Source organism: Erigeron canadensis, chromosome 3 (assembly GCF_010389155.1).
Source record: "Erigeron canadensis isolate Cc75 chromosome 3, C_canadensis_v1, whole genome shotgun sequence".
Taxonomy (NCBI): domain Eukaryota; kingdom Viridiplantae; phylum Streptophyta; class Magnoliopsida; order Asterales; family Asteraceae; genus Erigeron; species Erigeron canadensis.
Window position 1 is genome coordinate 33,264,905 of NC_057763.1, and position 24,016 is coordinate 33,288,920.

The window sequence follows — 24,016 nt, forward strand, 5'->3', positions numbered from 1 at the left end:
AAATACACGGGTTTACTTTGTTATAAAGATTAGATTATTATCAAAGTTTAATTATATGAAAGCTAAATTGTCTTGTTAACTCAAAAGAAAAAATAGCCAAAAAATAATCCTGAAAGATGTTAAGAACGTACTTAAAATAAGGATAGATGTTTCATCCAAAAAGTTGAACTTACATGCATGTTTTGCTAGCAGAAACATTCAGTTGGTGGATTTTACTTGACAGTTTGAAATTAATCGGAACGCTCATTCTTTAAGTAGATGTCTAAAGTTCGGAATTAGTAAATAATGGATTGAGCGATATATCTTTTTGCCCTGTTAATTAATAAATTAATAGTCAATTTTTAAGATAAATACATGTTATGAATAATATATTATTGGAAGTGGATTACTTATTCATCTACCAATATTTCAAAAAAAGGATAATAGTACAATTGCCTTTATAATCTTAAATATTTACGTTAGTTTTTTATTATTTTTTTAGTAATTTATTTTATATTTATATCATAGAACATATAATTAAGATATCTAATAGCTATTTTTCTATTATTCTGTTGAATATATAATAGTTATTATTCATTATCTATTATATTGGAATTAATGGTTAAAAAGTGTAAACTTGTGATTGAAAACAAAAAAATGTATATTAAAATAATTATAAATTAAGTATTTAGTGAGAGTAAAAAGTGTAAATTATTGATGAAAGACAAAAAAAAAAAAATGTAAATATGGAGATTTTTTCTACAAACATTAATATAAATATAATATATTAATATATTTGAATAATAATAATTAGGATTTTTAATTTATACTAAATTAAAAATGACATCAACAATTTCAAATTTGACAAAATAAAGAGCTATGATTGGATAATAAACTATTTGACCATTTGTCTTTTAGTATATGTAGTTTTTTGACTGGGCCCAATACACGAGAAATTTAGACATTATGAAAATATAATTAAGTATATGCAACCCAAAAAGTCTTAGACATTCAAATGTGAGAAAAAAAGATACTTAAAAAAAATGAAAAGTCCGATGTAAATAATGTAAGCTAATTAAATTAAAGGAAATCATTTTATTCAAAATATCATTCACTTTTAGGTATTTTTTACGGGACTAAATCTTAGTAACAAATTAACACCAAATTTACAAATAGTTAGACTAGAATTAGAAAGATATTGAGAAGTTTATACTTTATTATATTTTGGGTAACTATCATGTATTTAGAAGCGTTTCTGGTCGTGTTTTATTAGAATTAGACAGGGTTTTTATTATCTGGCTGTGATCATTATTTTATTAATTATTATTATTTTATTATATATTATATATGTTGATCCAAATTAATGGCATAGATGTTAATCCAAATTAATACAACATCGTGGTCGACTTGTTTTTTTTTTTATATAAAAAAATTTGGATATATATTTTTATTATTTAGTTGTGATCCTTATTAATATCGCATATGTTAACGTAAATTAATAATCCAATTTAATACCATATATGTTTATCCAAATTAATATCATATGTTGGTCATCTTGGTCGACTTGATCTTTTATTTTTTTTTGTTTTTTAAATGTTAGTTTTTTTATAAGGTAATTTAGTCACATGTTTAATAACTTAATTTAGATAAATCGAGAGCTATGATTGGTCAATTGCAATTAGATCAGTTGCCTTTTAGTATATTGTAATATTGTCATTAATAAATTATCTCTTTTTCTTTCTCAATTATTGAACTCTTATTACTTATATTATTTATAATAAGTTATTAACATGAAGACTTCAAAAATGAATTTACGATCCGAAATTACAAGGCTATTTTTCATCATCCACGATCCATTATAATTACAAGTTTTGATTTTGATATGGTTTTAAAAATTTAAAGTAAATCAAAATTTTAACTAAACATATATTATATTTATCATTATTGTTTATTATAACTTAGCTTTCATTATTGATTTACTTTAACCATGATTTATTTCATAGATGGATGATGTGTGAGACATTCGAATTTCATTATGATACGATCTATATAGCTACCATACATCGCAATTGTTAGCACCTGTTAGCACCTGTATAAGTATTAAATTGAATTAAGAAAACGGCATGTATGGAGCCTCTCCAGGGTACCCTCCACTGAGCATAAAAGTCACGCAGCCTCTCTTTCCGTTTCCGGTACAGTGAGTCCACTCTGCATAAAAGTCACGCGGCCTCTCTTTATTCCGTTAAGCAAACCACACGATGGCGGCCAACGGCTTGAAACCGGCGTTAACGTCACAGGCATACTTAGACGGATCTCACGTCCAGCAAACTAAATCCCTTATCACTGAGCTATGCCGTCTCTTTTACACTCTCGGTTGGGTTTCCGGCACCGGCGGCAGCATCACCGCCAAAGTCCACGACGATTCCGTCCCTAAATCTGATCAGCTCATCATCATGTCTCCCTCCGGTATCCTCCTTATCTCTGTTTAATTATTACTCGTATAATTATATTTTAGAAATAGAAATGTCTTAAGGATTTTTATTAAAAGTTTTTGTTAGTATAATTAGTAATTAATTAATTAGGGTTAATGAATGAATGAATAGGTGTGCAAAAGGAAAGAATGGTGGAAGAAGATATGTATGTGTTATCTTCAAGTGGTGATATTTTGTTTACTCCATCCCCTAAACCTTACCCTAATAAAGCTCCTAAATGTTCTGATTGTGCCCCTCTTTTCATCAAGGTACCTTTTTTCGTCTTCGTGTTAATGTAACAAACTTTCGCCAAATTTTGACACCCTATGATCAACTATTTTTTCCTTTCATGTACCAAATTTTCAATACGTTACCAAATGTGTGCAAGCGACTTACTATAGCAGGTAAAATCGGTGCAAAGACACCAGCTTTAATGACATGGCGGTCCTTACGTACATTTGGTGACAGGATAAAAATTCCTTACATTTACAAGTTGCAAAAGAGAACATAGCTTAATCCATACGCTATTAACTAAATTTGGTGAAAGCTTGTTACATGTTGATTTAATTTTGCGTTTGTTGAGGGAAAATAAAGCATGTTTTTTTTATTGCTCAGGCTTATCATAAGCGTAATGCTGGTGCTGTCATTCATAGTCATGGAATGGAATCTTGTCTTGTGACGATGCTGGATCCTTTAGCTAAAGAGTTTAGGGTACTTTGCCTTGGTGATCACATTTCTTTATGTTTTGCTTGTATAATGATGGTGATGGTGATGGGGCTGCCGTGAAACAAGTGTCACGATGTTATTCTAATGTTGTGTGAGTTATTGTTTGAAATATGCAGATCACCCATATGGAGATGATTAAAGGAATTCAAGGGCATGGTTATTATGACGAGCTTGTGGTTCCTATAATTGAGAACACTGCTCACGAGAGGGAGTTGACCGAAGCTCTTGCTGCAGCAGTACGTTCGCCTCACTAATTTACTTAATCTGATGTCATTGTTTGCTATTTATGTTAACTGCATGAACTGTATTGTGTTCAAAACTTGTATGATGTGTTTTATTTATTTATTTATTTATTTTTATTTATTTTTTTGTGTTTGGTATGACCATGTATCAATGGCAAGGTCAGAATTACTACTTGTAGTTGAACATATGAAAATATAAGTTCTGCCACATAGTCACTTTGTGAGAGTATGCTGTTTGATAAAATATGGAATCAAATAACTTTTACTCTAGACTATTATGGTTGAATGAAAATTGGGTTTATAACTGAATTAATGAATTTATACAAAAGAAGATTGACAACCTCTCTGGAAGTGCTGACATACCGTTTGCAACTGCAAACCAGATTACGTAGGGATAAGGATGCTATATAGTCAAACAATGCAGATATCTGTCTGAATATGAATCTAGATATAATATAATAGATATGTCAGAATTGAAGATCAGAAAATAGACTGAAAGCATCATAGTTTAGATAAAGGTCAGTGCCATAGATATTGATGAATTACACATCAAATGTGCTCTTTTATGATGCTAATTTAGGACAATCTGATGGATCAAAGTCATTAACAATAGTTTGTAATGGATGGATCCATATAGGTAACTTATGATATATGTTTTTGGGAAGATCTCCTTAGAATGCAAAAAAGCTCTAGACTTGATATGTTATGTAACTTGCTATGAATATTGATGGAACTTTAATGATCAACAGATCGATGCGTACCCTAAAACAACTGCAGTGCTGGTCAGAAACCATGGTGTTTATATATGGGGTGATTCCTGGATCAGTGCCAAAACTCAGGTCTGAGTTACTACTTGGAATGATCGTAAATTTTTCTTTTTGGGTTCAGTTTGATAATAGCATGCAATTTCCAATTCTGTATTTTTTTTCTGGGTTAATGTGTTTATATGAGGTTACGTGTGGCACTCTTCAATCCACGATCTTTCAGGCTGAATGTTATCACTATTTATTTGACGCCGCCATAAAAATGCATCAATTTGGCGTGGATTGGTCAACTCCAAGTCATGGTCCCATCCAGAGTTCGAAACCACTTTTAGGTGGTCAAACTACAAAGACACCTTTCAAGGTTGGGGCGCTTAGTTTCTTACATTAGCTAATTAGACTTGATTTATTTGACTGATTGGTTATTAATGTTCTGTAGCGCTGTGTTGTTCTGGACATTGAAGGGACAACAACACCTATATCCTTTGTAACCGATGTTCTTTTCCCGTATGCCCGTGACAATGTAAGAATGCACTTGGAAGAAACATATGATACTGATATTACAAAAGATGATATTCAGTTGTTGCGCTCTCAAGTAAGTTTCATTATTAAATTATAATCATCGCTCTAGCATTATTTTTTTTTGTAAATCAACTGCTTAATTTCTTTTGGGTAAAAGGGCTTAACCTGGTAAGATTAACCACTTAATTTGTTCTCGCAGGTAAAAGATGACTTACAAAATGGAGTCACTGGCACTGTTCCAATTCCATCTGATGAGGCAGGGAAACAGGAGGTGATAGCTGCTTTGGTTGCTAATGTTGAGGAAATGATAAAATCCGACAGGAAAATTACTTCCTTAAAGCAGTTACAGGTAAGAAATTAAACATCTGGAATATGTTTTTGCAAATCAAGATTTATACAAGGTTGCTGAATTGTGATATCATCTAGGGTCACATATGGCGCACCGGATTTGAGAAAAGTGAACTCAAAGGAGTTGTTTTTGATGATGTCCCTGCTGCTCTTGAAAAGTGGCATGCTTCTGGTATCAAGGTAAGTTCCCATTTTTATTATGGATGTTTGACGCATTTACCTAATCAAATACTTCATAATAAAGAGGGCTATATTTCATCAGGTGTATATATATTCAAGTGGTAGCAGATTGGCACAGAGGTTGTTATTTGGATATACAGATCACGGGGATTTGAGAAAGTATTTGTGTGGATTTTTTGACACCACAGTGGGGTAAATTCCAACACGATTTACTTGCTTATGTCACAAAATGTTGGAACTATGTTTATGATTGAATCTTATGTTATTTGCTGCAGGAACAAGAAAGAAACAAAGAGTTATGTTGAAATTTCGGAATCACTTGGAGTTCACAAGCCATCTGAAATCCTATTTATAACCGATATCTTTCAAGAAGCTGTTGCTGCACAGGCAGCTGGTACAAAACACCCCTAACATGTTTAACTTCACAAACAGAAAATGGTGATCTGAAACCTTCTTTGGTTGCATTGCTGGTTTGAATAATGTCCATTATGTACAACCCAACAATGCATTGGATCACCAAAGTTTCTGATTACCATGTCTTATGAGTTAGATAGTTGAAACTCTACTATATTTTGCAGGGTTGGAGGTGGTGATCTCTGTTCGGCCTGGAAATGGACCACTTCCAGAGAATCATGGTTTCAGGACAATCAAATCGTTTTTGGAAGTATGAAGTTGATCTTCATAGCTCACTTTGTTCTAGAATGGATCTGTTTGATATCTATAGTGTTGATTTATCATCCGTGTCATGCCTGATAAAATAAAAGGAAGTCTAAAACCTAGGGTGATGTATATTGTTAATTGCATGAGATACAAGTCATTCTAAGTTTTATAACATTGTAACAATGGAATCACCCAGCATACTTCCATCACGAATGGATGAAAGGTACATAACTTTACGCTCTATCTTCATAAAAGATCTTAAATTTTATGACATACATGATCGGATGAATGTATATTCATGATCGAATATGGTTAAACATGATTTAATTCTCATACTTTGATCAGGTTAGCGTTGACTTTAAACTTTTTCCGCATGATTCAGTTCTCCGACTTTTGGTTGACTTGTCGAAAAAGAGTTAGTGTCAAAAAGATAAATAAGTGAAGGTTCTGGGGTTATACATTATTAACCTTTACCGAATATTTACACAAAAACGTCCTTGGCATTATATTTGTGTTTGACCATAAAAAGAGGGAAATTGTGTTGTGGCCTGTGGGGGCCAAAAGCCCATATTGGACATTTGGACTGGTAAAGCATTTACTTTTTACAAAGTCTTGAAACGTGAATCCGATGCAACTCTCCACTCTTTCATCTTTTATTAGCTTTTCAAATCTTTTTTTTTTCCCTGTTTCTTTTATTAATCTCCTGTTTAAGAATATAAATTGTTTAGTTGTGTTCTCAAAGTAAAACCTAATATTCTTTCCTTAGAAGTCACTTAATTAGTTTTTTCTACAAGTGAAGTTTCATAATTAAACTACTTTGTTTTCATATCATTAAAGAATTGGTCAAATACTTGGTCCAAAGATTAGGTTTGGCAAGATTGTGTGGATATCAATCATGACAAATAATGGTCCAACATTGGGTTTGGTTAAGATTGTTTGGAGATTCTATGTTGGTTTACACTATGACGTTGAGGCTCAAACAGTCGAATTACAATGTACAACTCATCCAACCACTAGTTGCATGGATGTTTCAATATGGTAGGATGAGCACGAAAATGAAAGAAAGCAAGAGTATGGCAATCGAATGACAACTCAAGTGATGACAAAGATTTGAGATATACGACTACATCATTTCATCCAATTTGTGTATAACGACAAGTCGGCAACAATTATTCAAAAGCTGAAAGTTGTTCTTGAGAATCATTGCCGCCGTCATATATATCAACAAATGCAAGATTTCAAGTTCATTATATAAACTCATTTGTCAAGTATGAACGTAAAAATCAAGCTTCCGATTTCTAGATATTTGAAATAACCCAGGCTTAAAACCTTTCCCTTTTTTTCCAAATTTTAACATAAGTTGTAACGCAAACTAAGGCCTCTTGCAAGTGCGTTGGGATTTAGCATCTATTTTGTTTTCATTTCGGCTTCAACATGACATATTCTAATCTCATACATTGCTAGATATTCATGAATGGACATGAAAGAACATCATATGACATTCCAATCTAACACATTATTCATTAATGGACATTAAAAAACATCATAAGGGTCATTAGGAAGATTATTAGGTCCTGTAACATTAATTACAGTTATTGTTAGGTAAACAGTATACATCATTGAAAGCTAGTTTCATACTTGAACTTCCTTTTTGAGGATATAAAGGAGTACCTAACTTTCATCAATACATTAAACACTTTCAACAATCAAACAAACTTATTACACTCTCCTACTATTAATTTCTTAACCATTTAGTCACATTGATGAATTCGCTATCGGTTTTTAGATTTCTAATAGAGGGTGATTAGCAACACCTAGCTTCACCTAGCTCGTCATTATTGGTCAATAATTTCTTCACCTCTTAACCTCTATATTTTAGGCAACTTTATTGTAATTTATGCATTGTTTATGTATGTTGTTTAACCACTATACATCTTAGTACCTTTATCGTGTACTTTAGGCAACTTTATTGTAAATTATGCATTGTTTATGTGTGTCGATTTTTAAATTGATCTTATTGGATACAAAACAGGAATGTCTACTTGAAAACAAAATACTATAGCTCTAAAATAACACACTATAATTGAAAAGGCTCAAAAGTGCGCAAAGTTAAGAAATTACAATATAAATGTTGTTGTAGGATTTTAAAGCAGGTATGCGGAGAGGTTTCTTGGTTTTTACCTAAGCAGACGAGTCTTTAACTCAAATGTCTAAGTCCGCCTAATTACCAGTGTATCTCTGTGACCCAAACCGTTTCTTTTTTTTCCCCGACCACTTCAAGTGTTTACCTGTAGAGTTCAAACTACAGACCTCATCATAATACTTCGCAACTAGGCCAAGTTATTGATGGTTTTTACAAGGATCGCAACTATTGTGATAAGTTCCTTATAAAACAGTGTTATGTACTTATGTAAAACTTGACATTTTTCAATAAAACAGTGTCTTGACCAAACCTTTTTCACTAATGTCCATTTTTAACATTAAAAAAAAAAGTTTATTATAACGACATTGCGAGAATAAGCACATTTGGCTATTGCTTTACCAAATCTTTAATGGATCGCATTTTTTACATGTAAAGATTTAAACATAACCAATTATAAACTTTAACTTCGATATATTTAACTAGAATGCTAAAAAATATATAGATAACAACATATATAGAATTCTTTTTGAACTTTAAATACATCATAAAACAAAATAGATACTTTTTACCACTTTATGCATTGATAATGTGAAAGTAATTAAACTATACTTAAAAAAATTATAGTGGATATAAAGCAAAGGAATACAAAAAAGTCTCCAATAACGTTCAACTCTTTACATTTGGAATTTCAAATCTTAAATTAGTTCAAAACGAACGAAAAAAATTACACTAAAAATTAATACTGCATAAATTAGCTGGATTAAAAAAAATAAGTAAATATTATTTTAATTTCGATTATAATTGGATATATAGAGATCCAAATTGTACAATTAAAGCAAAAGATCTCTAAAACCTTTAATTAATAATCGTAATTAATTATTACATTACAATAATAATAGTAATAATAATAGTTTATCTAAATCGACGAATTGGATACCCGGGGAGATGTCACTGGAAAAAGTGGCAATAACTGCGGCTCCGGCGTGCCACGTGGCGTCGCCGGCCTAGGCGAGGGGTGCAAATAAAACCCTTTTTCCTTAATCACTCTTTCTTCCTCCGACGAATTTTCGATTGATAACGGCGTCACCGGCGACAACACAAGCGACGGAAAATCGAGAATGCTGGGTGACAGCAACTCCGCCACGCGCGGCGAGTGCGCGTGGCCTCCAAATCTATGACCACCTGGGTTAATCATTAGTCCGTTTTTTAAGCTGTTTCTCCGTTCATAAAGTTTGAATTTCTTTTGTTGACCGGTTTTGACCGGCGGGATGGAAGTTTTCGACTGAACCGGGTCTACTTGTTGGTGGGTCGGGTTTGGACTCGGGTTTGGTGACCCGGTTAGCATTTGGACTACTTGTTTGAATGAAGTTGTGTCAGCTTGGACGAAGGTAGTCGGGTATGGATTCGGGTCGGATCTGGTAACGGGTCGTGGCGTTAGTGGTGGTGTTGGGACGGCGCCGGTGGTGCTGCTGCTGCCGTGGCTGGAAGGTGAGTTGGCCGGAGATGGGTTTTCTTTATTATTATTTTCCTGGTGTTGGTGATGTCTCGAAATGATTTCCATCGAAAACAAAAGATGGAATTTATTTTGATGTGTGAGAAGGAAAAAAAAGAAAGAAAGTGAAAAACAAGAGAATTTTTGAAGAGGTTGAGGTTGGTTTTATTTTGATGTGTTGTCTGTACTTTCATATTATCAGAGTATCCAACGTTTGTGTGTGTCAACTTAGGGTTATTTTTTCATATTACATGCATCAACTTTTAGTTATGTTTATTTTAGTCCTCACTCTATTGGTTTCTTTAGCTTAGGTGAACTTGTTTTTTTTCTTAGCTACTACTAAATCAACTAGGTATCATCAGAAAACTCTTGGTTGATTTAACTAAATAAACATCTTGAAATGAAATAACCGAAAGATTAGAATACGGTCAAGAAATAACCAAATTAAACTGTTTACATTGGCATACAATCAATTTTTAGTTATGTATTGTTTCCAGTTTTGATTTCATATTATGTTTGGCCTAGCTTATTTAGAAAGGCGTATCACTGCCACCCGCCATGGTTCTTTTTCTTTAAAAGGTGAGAATCTATACATTATTTAGGTAAAAAGGTTTATGATATTTATACGACTCATAAGCTAAAAAAAATCCTTCTATTAGACATGGGCTTGCTAGTTTTGATTTCATGTTGCACATATGCTTGCTACTTCTGATTTCATGTTAGACATGTATTTTTTTTTTAACGGAAGATTTATATTAAAATAATTATTAGCAAGGCGTTAGACATGTGTACTGATGTGCTATAGTTAGTTTTTAGTATTTGAATTAAAAGTTTGATGCAAAATAATTAAGATATTATGAGATTTATGTAAAAGTTTGTCTAACACTGATTTGACGCCATATAAATCATACTATGCTAACATTTTACTATTGGGGATAATGGTCATAAAATTGGACATGTCACCTTTTTTATATGATTGGGTTTTTACGTCCATCGGCATATTTTGATATCTCTCCTTGATATAAAATTACAATTGGTGATAGTATATGCATTACTTTATATATTTACTTTAGGGAAAATTAGCTAGATGGTCTAAATTTATGTTGTATATCCAAATATATACGTACTTTCTTGGTGTAAAGTCTCCATGGCAAAATCATCTCAAACCCGAGAACTCTTCCAGGTACATACAGACCCAGCAATCGAGCCAAAGAGATCCAAGTTTTTTAGCTTAATAATGTTAGCTTACATCTGGACTATATGGAAAATACGGAATGAAAAAATCTTCAACAACAAGACCCCATCCATCCGCTATGCCATCAGAGAATTGAAATCATCCATCTTCTTATGGCTATCAAATAGATCATCGACAAATTGAGTAGATTGGGAAAAATGGTGTAGTTTTAATCTTTAACCGTGTTCTCTTTTTCTCCTTGTACTTATTAGCATCTTGCTAGTTTTCCTCCCATCAATAAAAATATTTGATTAAATGTTAAAAAAAAAATTATTTACCTATTTAGTCAATAAATACTTACTATCTAACCTCTCCTTAGTAAGAGACAAAATCAACCAATAAAATAATATCAAGTGTTCATATTTTTCTAATTTGAAAACCAATATTAATATTAAGTGTTGTTTGTTAATACATTAAAACCAACATAAATTTTTTTAAAAAAAATAACAACGTTATATTGCTTTCAACTCAATGGATATGTTGGTTACTGATATGTTAAACTCTTTTTTTTTCCTTTCACGATTAAAGCAATTTTTATTAATAAGTTTTTAGTTATGTTTTGTATTACTAGTTAGTTATAATCAAGGTCACCATCGGTTACTTTTTTTAATATTTAATAACCGATAAACACTCATGAAAAAATATACAGACAAGAGACATGAAATTTCATAACTTTATATGAAGAATTTAAGGTGTTTAAAAGTATGTTGGTTTCACCTTTATTAATGCTGCTTTTACCTTTATTGAATATATATTGACATATGTCAAAAATTTTTTTTGTCAAAACCTATTTCGTTTCAATTGTTTGTTCAAGTTAATATACATCATTTATTTTTCAAGTCATACATATTCAAGACCAGCTAAAACTATTCATGAACAATCCGATCATGAACTATATATATTTAGATTAATGTTTTAGTCATACTTCAGTTAAATCACTATTAATCTTGACATAATAGTTGGTTACTACAAATTTTGAAATAAACATTTGGCATGATTCTATGGATGAGTTTGTTTCTTACTTGGAAAATTAGGTGGTAAGAATTTTTTGACTAAATAGGTAAAACATTTGATAGGTGTCTATATATGGATATACACTCTAAAATTAGACCATCTAAGTAAATTTCCGTTTACTTTAATCAGCTTTCATAAAATCTTATTATTTACACAATAAAACTAGTAATGTGTTCTAATATACCGAAGTATATTAAAGCATGAAAAATGCTGTGCTTATAGACATGAGATTCTTAAAACATCGATATTCAATTCTCATAAATCGAATTCAGTTAATCACTCATACATTGTCAAAAGCAAAGGAATATCTATATGGAAAAAGTGAATATAAGGCTCTTCGGCATCTAAGTTTAGGTATGAAACCCCTCATATACTAATTTTTTAATATTTTTTGAATTTTAAATAAATCACATGGCCTCCATGAATTTTATAAAAGATATTTGAGTGTTTCACACCTAAATTTAGATACCTAACAACCTTATATTCTCATCCCATAGTATATATGTAAGTATATAGTTAAGGAAGTGATATTCGTACCATACAATTCGATAAATCTACAATGACTGTGGATTAAATACCTGTACAATGTGTTAAAAAGTGTGTATAGTGTGGTAGATATATCAAACAAAGTGGTACAAATATCGTTTCTCGTATAGTTATGGCACGAGAATAAAGTTATGGACCAAAAGTAGAAATATTATAAGAATGATAACCTGATGTGACAACTTCACTAAAGATGATGAATGTGAAGCACAACTGAATTTTGGTGGTATTGTTTAGTGGGGTAGGAAGATAAATAAAGAATAATTTACAGGGGACAAGTTGAGAAAGTATTGACTTGTGAACTATTTTTCTGACTTTTATGATAACAACGAGTGTGAGAAAGAAGCTGATGTTTCTTAGGTTATCTTCAATGAGATGTCGTTAGTCGTTTTTAGCTGTCTATAGATATCCTTTATCATTAAATCTTGTTTAAAATTAAGGTTTTTTTAAATAGTGATGAAATTAGAAATTTTTTAGTGGAGGTTGGGATTTAATTTTTTTTTTTAACGCTATTTTTCAGGTAATATGTTCGGGTCGGGTTAAAAATTAAATACTATTATTATAAAAAAAAAAGGTTTCAATCACTAAATAAAACTATACAATTGTCCTTGACAAATAAACATTAAAAAGGAGACAAACGATTGATACCTGGTTCGATTCATTGAAGAAATTAGAGTTCAACATACCGATATTTAAGATCCTTGAATTCTTCAATTAGGGAACATACCAAACCAAGCATATTTAAATCGACGAAGATTATTCTTTGGACCTCTAGGCTTATACACTTCAAGCTTAGGTTGATACACTCCTAATGATATATATGCTAGCCTTACTTGCTCACGTACCTTAACCGGATATTTCCACATTTCAAGTCGTTTAGCAGGAACTCTTTCTAGGCTACTAACATCCACTTCATAGATGTTAGCTTGTGGAATTTCATAAACTTGTTCATTGCAAGTATTCAGACTAATAACCGATTCACTTGTTGAAGCTTTTTGACGTTTACTCTCTTGTTGTTCTTTATCATCAATTCCTTGTATTTGTTCTTCTTGATTCTTTCTTTTAAAAAATGAAGTTATGGTTTTGTTCTTCATTATTTCTTTTAAAATCTATCCTACAAGCACAAAAAAATGCAAATAACTTCTTAGGAAGTTAATAAATCAAGTAATCAACCCCAATTTCAATTTCAATTTACAAGCTTACCCAATATGATAAAAATTAACAAAAACACTATCTAAAATTCTCAATTAACAATCAACAATTTACAATTTCTACTTAAATCCCTAATTTTACTAAATCCCTAATTTCTATTAAAACCCTATATAAAAGACACACATACCTGAAACGGGAGGCTGGTCGGCGGCGATGTCACAGCCGGAGGTCGGAGCGGCGGCAGCGGGAGTGCAGGTGGTCATGGTCGGCAGGGGCGAGAGGAATGAGGACAGAACTACAGAAGGGGGGAGGAGATGAGGGAGTGGGAGGAGGAAATTGTTTTAATTTTTTTTCGATTTTTTTTTTTTTACGGTTTACTGAAATGGGCTAAGTAAGTAATGAAGTAATGGGTTTTAGTTTGGGCTAAGTAATTTTGAATAAGCTTATGTAAAATGTATGTAATAGATCAATTTTATTGCTTAGTATATAAAAAAAAATTCACAATTAAAATTGGGGGTCGAAACCGAATATAATCAAAAATTTTCTACACGAAAAATATATACCTCCTACATCGTAATTTTTTTTTCAAGGGGTCCCCCCCCCCAACCCCTTCATTGGCTGCACCCTGTTTTTTTAAGGATGCACTTATCTAAGAGCGTGTCCTTACTTGTCCTTACCTAATATATTTTTGTTTTTAGTTGGAGGTAAAAGAATATATAAGAATGTTTGTCTGATTGAATATAAAATTATAGGATTTGTGTACCATCATTGTTAAATTGTGTGGGAACTAGAGGTGAGTATGGATCGGTTTGGTTCGGTTTTTGCCTAAAACCGAAACCAAAACTGATCCATTCGGTTTTTAGAAAACCAAAACCATTGGATTTGGTTTTTGTTCGGTTCGGTTTCTCGGTTTTCCGGTTCGGTTTGGATCGGTTTCGGTTTTTTTAATAAATTTTGTTTTTTAAGTTTTTTTTAAATATTATGTTATAAATTTAACTTTCAATTGTTAAGAAAAAAATATGATATAAAAATTCAAATACAGAGAAGTTTTTTATTAAATAATTATATTTTTTAGGTGTTAAAATTTGTATAACTTTTATAAAACGAATTGTTTTTACTGCACGTTTTTATTAAAAATATACAATTTGTATAGATTTGTACAATAAAAAGATAAAAAGATTAAATTATTAACATATTTATAAATTATAAGTAATAAATATAAATATAATATGATATAAAAATAAAATAAATTAAAATATATTTAGTTCGGTTCAGTTTTGATCGGTTTTTTGGCATATGAAACCGAAAACCGAAACGATCCGTTCGGTTTTTAGAAAACGAAAACCAAACCAATGAATTTCGTTCGGTTTTTGGTTTTTTCGGTTTGGTTTCGTCGGTTTTTTTCGGTTTTTGGTTTTCCGGTTCGGTTTTTGCTCACCCCTGGTGGGAACCAACTTGTGTGTACTAGTTTATATTATATTGACTTTTTTTTCATAATGTTAAATACTAATGAATCAGGTGTTCACAATTTTTTTTACCTTGATATATAGTTTTACAAGTACTGTCAAGAATGGACGTACATCTAGAAAATCAATGTTATTTTACCGATAAAGATTATAACAAAGGTGACAATTTTTTTCCTAGCTGTTTAGTCATTAGGTGAAGTTTGGTGAAACAACCTAATACAAATGCTGAAAAATGTTATTTAAAAAAGAAGTTATTTTAAAAAGAATATGATCCCTCATCCCTATATGGAATCGGTTTAATCAGTTTGTATAGTTTATTATATAGTAGTATAACTTTTTTTAAAGCACAGATGCTGAAAAATGTTTAGTTTTTTTTCTTAAATTATATATAAAACAAATGCTAATTGAGCTTTTATTCTTTTAAGAAAGAATTGAATACGATGCTTATTTATTTATTTTAATATATACTTCTTTAAGTAGGAATCGCTAATTGTAATTTTGATGATATAAAAGTATGCTACAGTAGTACGGTGACCATACTAATTAATCTAACAAGCAAGGTTTTATATTGTCAACTTGAAATCAGTCATGGATCTTGAATTATTTTATCAGAGGAAACAAAATATAAAGACTATTATTCGAAGATGCTAAATTAAATTGAATTTTACAATACAATTTGTAAATTTACTTACAACTTTAGGCATAAATTTTGGGGGTGTCATACAGAAACGGGGCCAGAAAATTTCTAACTAGGGAGTAATTATAAAAGTTTTTGTCATATTTATAAAAGTTGTAGCCGAGAATGTAAAAAAAAGTGTGCCCTAGCTCGGAAATACAAAATGAGCCTACAAAAGATTTTCGATCTACACACTCGGTGTAACACTCATATTTAAAAATACCAGTTTTTTTAATAAATTAAGATCACATGTGCCGGGCAAGAAACCCAAAATATATAATTTTTTTATGAAATAATTAGTTTGTCTATATACATTTCCTAAATAACTATTATGATTATTATAATTAGTTAGTTTGTGATAAATATATATAATAACTTGAAGTACTAATATAATTTTTTCACAAATACACACACTATAAATGTATTACACATTTACATAAAAATAAAAAAAACTTTTTTTTAACCTTCACATTTACATACCCAAACAAAAAAAAAAATTTTTTTTAACCTTTCTTCATTCTTTCCATTAAAAATTAAAACACAAGTTTTTTATTATCACAATTGAGAGATCTATATCAAAATTAATACTTTGATGACCAATTACTTTTAAAGAATAAGCTTATGACAACGAAGATAATATTTGCATGTATTTCCATTTATTATTTTTATTTTTAAATATATCATTTAAAATCCTAAAAAATTACATTGTACCAAAATTGAGGTGGAAACGGCTTACGCCGCTACCCCATAATAAATCCGTCCATGGTGTCATTGCGACCTCGACACCTTGGTGTAAAGTTAACTTGTTTGATAAAGATTACTCCTATTTTCTCTATAATAATTAAAGTCATAAAAGACATTCTCAATAAAGCATGTATCCATTATATGTAATTTTAAGACACAAGTTACCATGTGTTAATACAATGATGTTAGTCATTTATCCGTTTTGTTCTTTAAAAAAAAATACAAACAAGTTTGTAACTTTAGGGGGCGTCTGGTTCGCAGAATGTTTTTGAAGGAATTGGAATCTGTCAAAGGAATTAGAATTTAAAGGAATTGGATTAGAAAGTTGTAAAACTTATAAGTTAGGGTTAATAACTCTCTATTTATAATGGCAGTATTTACACATTAAATTCCTCTGGAGTTTAATGTGTGTAACATTAATGGGAAACCCTATAAAATGTCTTTAAAAGTAAATACGCCCATTATATATTTACTAGACATAGAGATTTCAATTATCGTCAATTATCATATCAAGAATGATAGATCATCAGTGACGGTCACACTAACATTAATTTACATTATAGTCTTATATTGACATTATTATTATAGTCTTATATATATATATATATGTGGAATAATAGTCGATCGATTACTATACATCCACATCGTCTTAATTAGTTACTATATTCTCAGGTAGCTACACAATGTTGAATAATCGATTGGTGTTCACATTGTTTGTATGTACACAGCCACTCCTTTCTGTTTGCATAGCTCATGATTGGTAATTGTCGCAATGAACAAATTAATTATATAGAATTGTGTCGTGCTAATTTTTAAGCATACGAACCCTTGATCAAAAGTTAAATTTTAATACCATAAGTTATTAAAAAAGAATCAAAAGTTGAGATGCCATATTTATATTTATATTTATCTATATTTCTATATTAAAATTAAAATAAAACTAATAGGAGGTATCTTATATAGCTAGGCCGGTTTGACTTGCGGTGTTTAAGTTATTACTTGCTTTTGGTGAAGAGTTTATAGGTTCCAAAACTTATTTTTAATAAGTTAATACACATCTATAATTACGTAAATAAAAGATCATTATATATTAAACACCTTTTGTTTGTTTATTGTATATTGGTGCAGTATCATGAAGTGGGTACCCATGGATGTATGTAGTATTTTGAGTGTGTCAAATACTCAAATCAAAAGTTCGTAGTTGAACTATATGATGCACCGAAACTCCAATCAGGTAGGCGTATCCGTTTCAGAAACTCCATGGGAACAGAAACTCGTACGAAATGCGTACGAAACGTTTCCTTGAAGTTTCCATATATACCGAAAAGTTTCTGTGAAGTTTCCATACCGTATCTAATTAATATTAGGGTTTCAATGAGTTTTTTGTATTCCAAAAACGACTTCCATCTTGCTACTATGCGTGCTCCCAAACACAAACCAACTAAATTATACAATTAAGATCACCATTAGACTTTTTCTGTTCCAAAATTGATTATTAAAAATTTAATCCATGATCACCTATCACCATCAAACATATATTATAAAATTATACATATATAATTTTACATAATCTCTGAAGTCTCAAGTCTCTCTCAATATAAAATCAATATATTTTATTTTTAAAAAATTTTTTATTGCCATATCTTTGCCGTACCCGTATCCTAAATTTTTTAGTTTTGCCGTTCCCCGTTCCCGTATCGTTCCCGTGCCGCTTTGCCGTATCCGTTTCGGTGCTACATACTTGAACTAATAAAATTACAATGATGATATACACGGACACCTACTATACCATTGCTTATGACTATGGTTTATTCGATCAAATGTATCGTTTGATCGAGCAACGAATTCAGTGAATTGAAGATGCAGGAGTAATAGAGGCAGAGTCAGAAAACTATCATCGGATTTAACTTTCAATGACAAATGTGTACGTATGAAAATTAAATTAATAAAGTGGGCAAAATTATTACTAGGAGACATCTGCTCCTTTGCCCCATGGTGTAAGGTCAGAGGTTCCTTGAAAGGAACAGAGGAGAATGACTTAATAATATAATTAAGACGTAGACACGAATGATTGAAGAAATATAAAGATTATATATGATTGTTCCTAAGTAAGAATTATGAGTCATTATATATGTCTCAATCAGTATGATTGCTTTTCAAATAATTGGTATAGTTTCCTTAGAGTATGAGAAAGAATTAATGTGTCACAATTAACTTCACCATATATTTTGGTTAATACGTACACTTCGTCATGGATGTGAATATAGTACTTGTGTAAAAGCTAAAAGAAAGAATCAATGATATATTACCCACATATATATATATATATATAAAGATTAGAACAAAGCCCATGTGAGCATCTCCTTGATCTTTGTTTTCTATGATGGTTTTGTTTACATTTCTCACAAACTTACAACTAACAAGTCAATGGATAGAGACCTATTTGTGCCCCTCCATACTAAATCCAACAATCTCCCATGTTGTACACAAACTACATGTTCATAGACAAAGGCAAAAGAATAAAGTGTCATTTTCTTGGATTCAAGCCCTTAGTTTGTCACTTCTACTCTATCCCTTTATTATATTCAACAAGAAAAATATCTTGAAGACACAAATATAGTTGCCAACAATGACTACTACATCAATTTCTTGGTTTATTTTCATTGGTTAACTAGGAGGTAATACTTTTATCCATATACAACTTATTGATCCAACCAGTATCCTGTATAGTGTAGAAACGTGTAAAACATGAATTTAAGTCGTAGATAACTAAATTTTGTTGTGGCGAATCACTTCCCTTTCTAAATTAGCAACAAGTTTCACAGTAACTCCGATATGTATTTATGAGCTTTAAAGTTGAGAAAAGACGGAAACGGGCCAATCGACGCAACAGGGGCATGCCGAGGGTGATATAGTAAAGTCACAAACAGAGGCATGACAATGTCCCTGGTTTCTGGCTAAAGGGATAGAAAGGAATCCATTTCTGTCCATGCTGCAAGCACATGCTTCCAATAACAAATACTAGAGTACTAATTAGTCAAAGGGAAGGAAATAAGGAAAAGAAGAGGAAAAAGCTTGCTATATTGTTGGCTTTTTCTGTACCTACACATCCTTATAATTAGCTTCTAATATAATGATGATAGTTATGGGTTACTAAACAATGATTTAGTCCATTCTCGAAGCTAGACCCCTCTAATCAGTAAATTAAACCAAATGTATCAACATCACAAACATATAAAGTGTTATATATCTGGTGTAAAAGTATATGAAGTGAGTTAGTGTTAATAACATGCTCTCAATTGGTCATGAATATTATATGTCTTGTAAATATATAGATGTAATGTGAACATGGAGTAGCAAATCATTCAAGTATCACTTGGGAAATCTCTAAGCAAAAGCTAGATGCTGTTTTTATAGAGAATAGAGACAATTGGATCAATTATTGACAGCACATCAAGGATTATGGATTTATTAGTCTTAGTTTAATCAACCGCCCGACTTATTGAGGTATATTTCATCCTTAAATTAAGGGATAAAACATGTTGTGCTTATGAGAAACAAACATTATGATGCTTTTATCTTATATATATAGATTAAAAAAAAGTCTAAAGATGAGTGCTAGCTAATACAATACAATGTATGTTAATTGCTAATTAATACCAACTCTTCTTTAAATAATAAAACACGAGTGAGTTAGTACGATAAACAATATTAGTCAAGTTTCATATATAAGCTAGGTCTAATTCAAATTAATTAAACTAATGGTAAAAAGTAAAAAAGGATAGAAAGAAATGATAGGCACATGACAGTTTTTGACCGGGTATGCGTTACTGCAACTCACTTATATAGTTTTTATATATATCAATCAAATATATATGTGGTAGGTTGGTAGCGTAGCAAGGATGTAATTTCATAGGGTTTTTCTGGAATGATGCAATTGTATTATTGAGTTTGGAGCTTCGACCAGGTTGGGCCTATTTGCTATGGATCACTATATATGATTTGGTTTTGTGTTTTGTATTATAGGTCCTATAGGATTCGTTTGCCGTTCATAAAAAATAAAACAACTGACAATGAGGTATTGATCAGCCGGCCCAACTATATGTGATAGTCAAGCACATGCTTTAGGCCACCAATATCCAAAGGCCCCCAAATTTAGTAGAATGTGATGTTCATATATTTAAAAAAAATATCAAGCGGCTATTCGGATATTAAAAAAAGAAAAAAAAAAAAAACTCACCTAAAAAAAGTACGCAGCTGCCTCGCCTCTACTTGAAGTTTTCAATCTTTATTTTCTATTCTTCTTTTGAAAATAAAAAAGCCTACTCCATGCTATTATGGTGCCATCTTCTTCTAATATCTAATTAACTTTTATTTTTATTAATGTTAGTTAATTTGTGATCTGAATTTTTGATTTATTTCTATTTAATTTCATCTGTGAATCTGTGATTTTGTAAATTAGTAGACTTTTAACTTTCTAAATTTCTTTATTGATTGTCAATGTATTATAAATATGAATGTAGTAATTTGAAAAGAATTAAAAAGTTAAAAAAAAAAACCAGCAGCATCAACAGCTAACGGCAGGTACGTTTTTTTCCGGTTACTTTACATCGTACATTAAGAAACTAGGCCCCTAAAAATGATCTCGTTTAAGGCCACAAAAAAGCTTGAGCCGGCCTATCGGTCATGAAAATCATCAAAACTTTGTACTAATCCCGGTCTCATATAAACCGGCATCGATATGGAAAACCATTACAATACCGGTATTTCTCAGTATTTGTGCGCGGGATTTTTCCAGTACCATAACAGGATGGGATCAGGATTTGGGATTTTTTATTTATCCCTACAATGAGAGCACACAACCGTATATTGTTTATAATATGAGCATGCATCAACCTAATGATTTTCATTTTTCAAGTTTTTGTTGTAAAAAAGAACAAATAAACCGTTTGCTTATTGTTGTTGTTGCTAATTTGCCGTTAAAATAAGCTATACAGCTATTAACACATTAGCACTTGGATAAGCAATATTCCAACACCCCCTCTATAGCCTATAGCACTAAGCATGATCATCTTTATTACTCGTAAGCAAAAAACGAAAAATAGATTACTTATTTGCTTTGAGGGATTTGCTGATTGACAATCTTTAAGACTGCCAATAAAAACAACTTTGAATATTAATTGCACTCAAAACTTTTATTTATTTATTTATTGAAAACTACTAATAATACATGCTATTTAAAAAGAAAATATGACCGTATCAAAGTGAATTGCATACTAAGAGTGTGTTTGGCAAGGAGCTTTTAAGAGCTTTAAGTTTTAAACTTTTAAGAAAAAGCTCATATCTAATAAAAAGCTTTGTTTGATGAGAGAAGCTTAAAACTTTTAAATTTAGTGAAAAAACTAATAATTGAAACGCTAGTATCATTAGCGTTAACAAAAGCTACAATCTTTTGATTCACAAAATTACTTTAATACCTCCTATATTTATTAACCAAATTGTACAAATAATGTTTGACCGTGATCCGTAGTAACAGACTTCCAATATGTTTCTTTATTAGACATGTATATAGGACTTTCTAACAATATAAATTAATAGAAGGTTGTGAACCTTATCCTTGTCACCACTATATAGGCTAAGAATATATACTAGTGTTTTCTTATCAAATATGATATGAAATATTATATGTGCAATGCGAATTTGACATATTAATAATATATAAAATTTTAATTAAACTGCAGAATATTACAATTGCCTAAAAGTTAAATACACTCTTAATAATATATATTTATATATAAAATAAAATATAAGTGTTTTTTATTGATGTCTATTTTGGTCATTTTATACATTTAGTTAAAAGCTACAGCTATTTTGCCAAACATGTAAATGTATTTAAAAAGCTTTAATTATTAGCTTCCAGCTACAGCTATCAGCTTACAGCTAATAGCCACCAGCTACTAGCTAGTTTTGCCAAACATACCCTAAGATTGGGAGCAGGATTCCCTCAAGTTATTTTTATAACTTGAGTCAAGTTGATGATATCTTGACCCGTGATTGAAAATCAAAGGCTAAGATTTAATTATTATCTTTAAATCCTGACCCTTGATTTTCATCCAAGGGTCAAGATTAGCCTAACTTGAGAGAATCTCCTTCTGTAAGATTGTCATAATGGCAAAAAGGCAGATTTTGGTACTAAGACCATACCGGCCAGAATCCGATCAAGTTGCAACCACGGTTGCTTCGGACTTTGAATAGCTTAATTTCATTAATATCAGGAAAAGTGGTTCAGTCATGTAAGTAACATGCCTATACTTGCCTTACCTCATGACAACACTCATCAATTAAGTGTGTAGCAAAAACATATGGACAAATCTATGCAAAAAAGTTCATATGAAATTAATAAATACTATAAGACAGTTAAACTAATAAATTATTAATTTATTAAATCGTTCAATTTTATCAAATTGACTCTCGCTTATGTATCATTTAGATTAACTTAAAATTAATAATCCGAATAATCATTATCTAATTATATTATTTAATTGGCATTTATATCAATTTGTAGAAAAAGTCTCATTAATTTACACTTTTTTGTTTTTTATCAATAATTTATACTTTTTAGCTCTGAATACGAATATATATTTATTTTTAGTCCATAAACTTGAGGAGATTTTCTTAATTTTTTTTTAAAATTAAAGTTAAAAAAAGTATTTATATTTAATTTTAAAGTTACAATTGTCACTCAAACCAAGAATCCTAACTGTTATTAAAGAATATGAAAACAATCCTAATTGTTATCTAATTATTCTAGGACAGATGAGTAAAAATAAACCTATTCGTATTATGGACTCGCATCATTATCTAATACATATACTTAAATGTCAAGTACATGATCACAAGTACGTATGTTTATATTATAATTCTTAATTGTCTTTCATAATAATATCACATTATGAGTACAACTGGTTTCAAAATATTCTATAATAGAGAAATTATTGTATCATGTGCCTTTGTGGAATGACTATGGCAAACAGTTCCATCAATATGTCTCAGCCAATAATGACAGTGACGAACCCGTGATTATTGTATTACAACTTGCGAAGTATAACACTTAGAACCGTATATCTTTAAAATTATAAGCTTTTATGAATTAAATATATAAAAATCTAATATTTGATAACATCGAAAAACCCTTTGGACACGGGTCTAAAATTTAGTATATAGACCTAAATTGCATGTCTCTAAGTCTCAAGATGTGCCGAAACTAATTGCTAAACTTGGAAATTTGCCAACCAATTTTCATGCAAAAATGCCAATAGACTCATTACTTTATAAAAACTTTAAACAGATACAAAAGTTCAAAACTACATCGTCCAGAAAGAACGATTCACGTGTTTCTCGGACACATGTATCCAAGATATATACCTAGATAAACATATAACATAAGATGATTTAAGGCCCCTAATCATCAAAACTGGTCATACACATGGTACTTGATCACGAGGCACGTCTACAAACACAAATGTTCTCACCAAATTGCTGTGAAAGTGCAACAATTTGCAGCTGTACCGGAAGCAGGGTAATAATACATGTAGATATCTCCTTCAGCTTTGTTGCATTGATATACTTCTGCTTGTTTCTAGTTTTAACTGGTTTTTCCAAT

General features: G+C 30.9%; 2 protein-coding genes across 2 annotated transcripts; one reads left to right on the top strand and one right to left on the bottom strand.

The window, feature by feature from the left end:
• Positions 1 to 2,106: 2,106 nt before the first annotated feature.
• On the top strand, positions 2,107 to 6,162 carry LOC122593512 (probable bifunctional methylthioribulose-1-phosphate dehydratase/enolase-phosphatase E1 1). Its single transcript, XM_043765931.1, has 12 exons — positions 2,107 to 2,445; positions 2,583 to 2,719; positions 3,066 to 3,161; positions 3,293 to 3,412; positions 4,168 to 4,257; positions 4,406 to 4,543; positions 4,619 to 4,774; positions 4,901 to 5,050; positions 5,128 to 5,229; positions 5,312 to 5,421; positions 5,505 to 5,623; positions 5,808 to 6,162. The coding sequence occupies exons 1-12, from the start codon at positions 2,238 to 2,240 to the stop codon at positions 5,897 to 5,899; spliced, it is 1,518 nt and encodes a 505-aa protein (XP_043621866.1). The 5' UTR covers positions 2,107 to 2,237; the 3' UTR covers positions 5,900 to 6,162.
• Positions 6,163 to 8,792: 2,630 nt separating this feature from the next.
• LOC122593217 (VQ motif-containing protein 4-like) lies at positions 8,793 to 9,711 on the bottom strand. Its single transcript, XM_043765596.1, has one exon. The coding sequence runs from the start codon at positions 9,591 to 9,593 to the stop codon at positions 8,949 to 8,951; it is 645 nt and encodes a 214-aa protein (XP_043621531.1). The 5' UTR covers positions 9,594 to 9,711; the 3' UTR covers positions 8,793 to 8,948.
• Between the last annotated feature and the right edge of the window lie 14,305 nt (positions 9,712 to 24,016).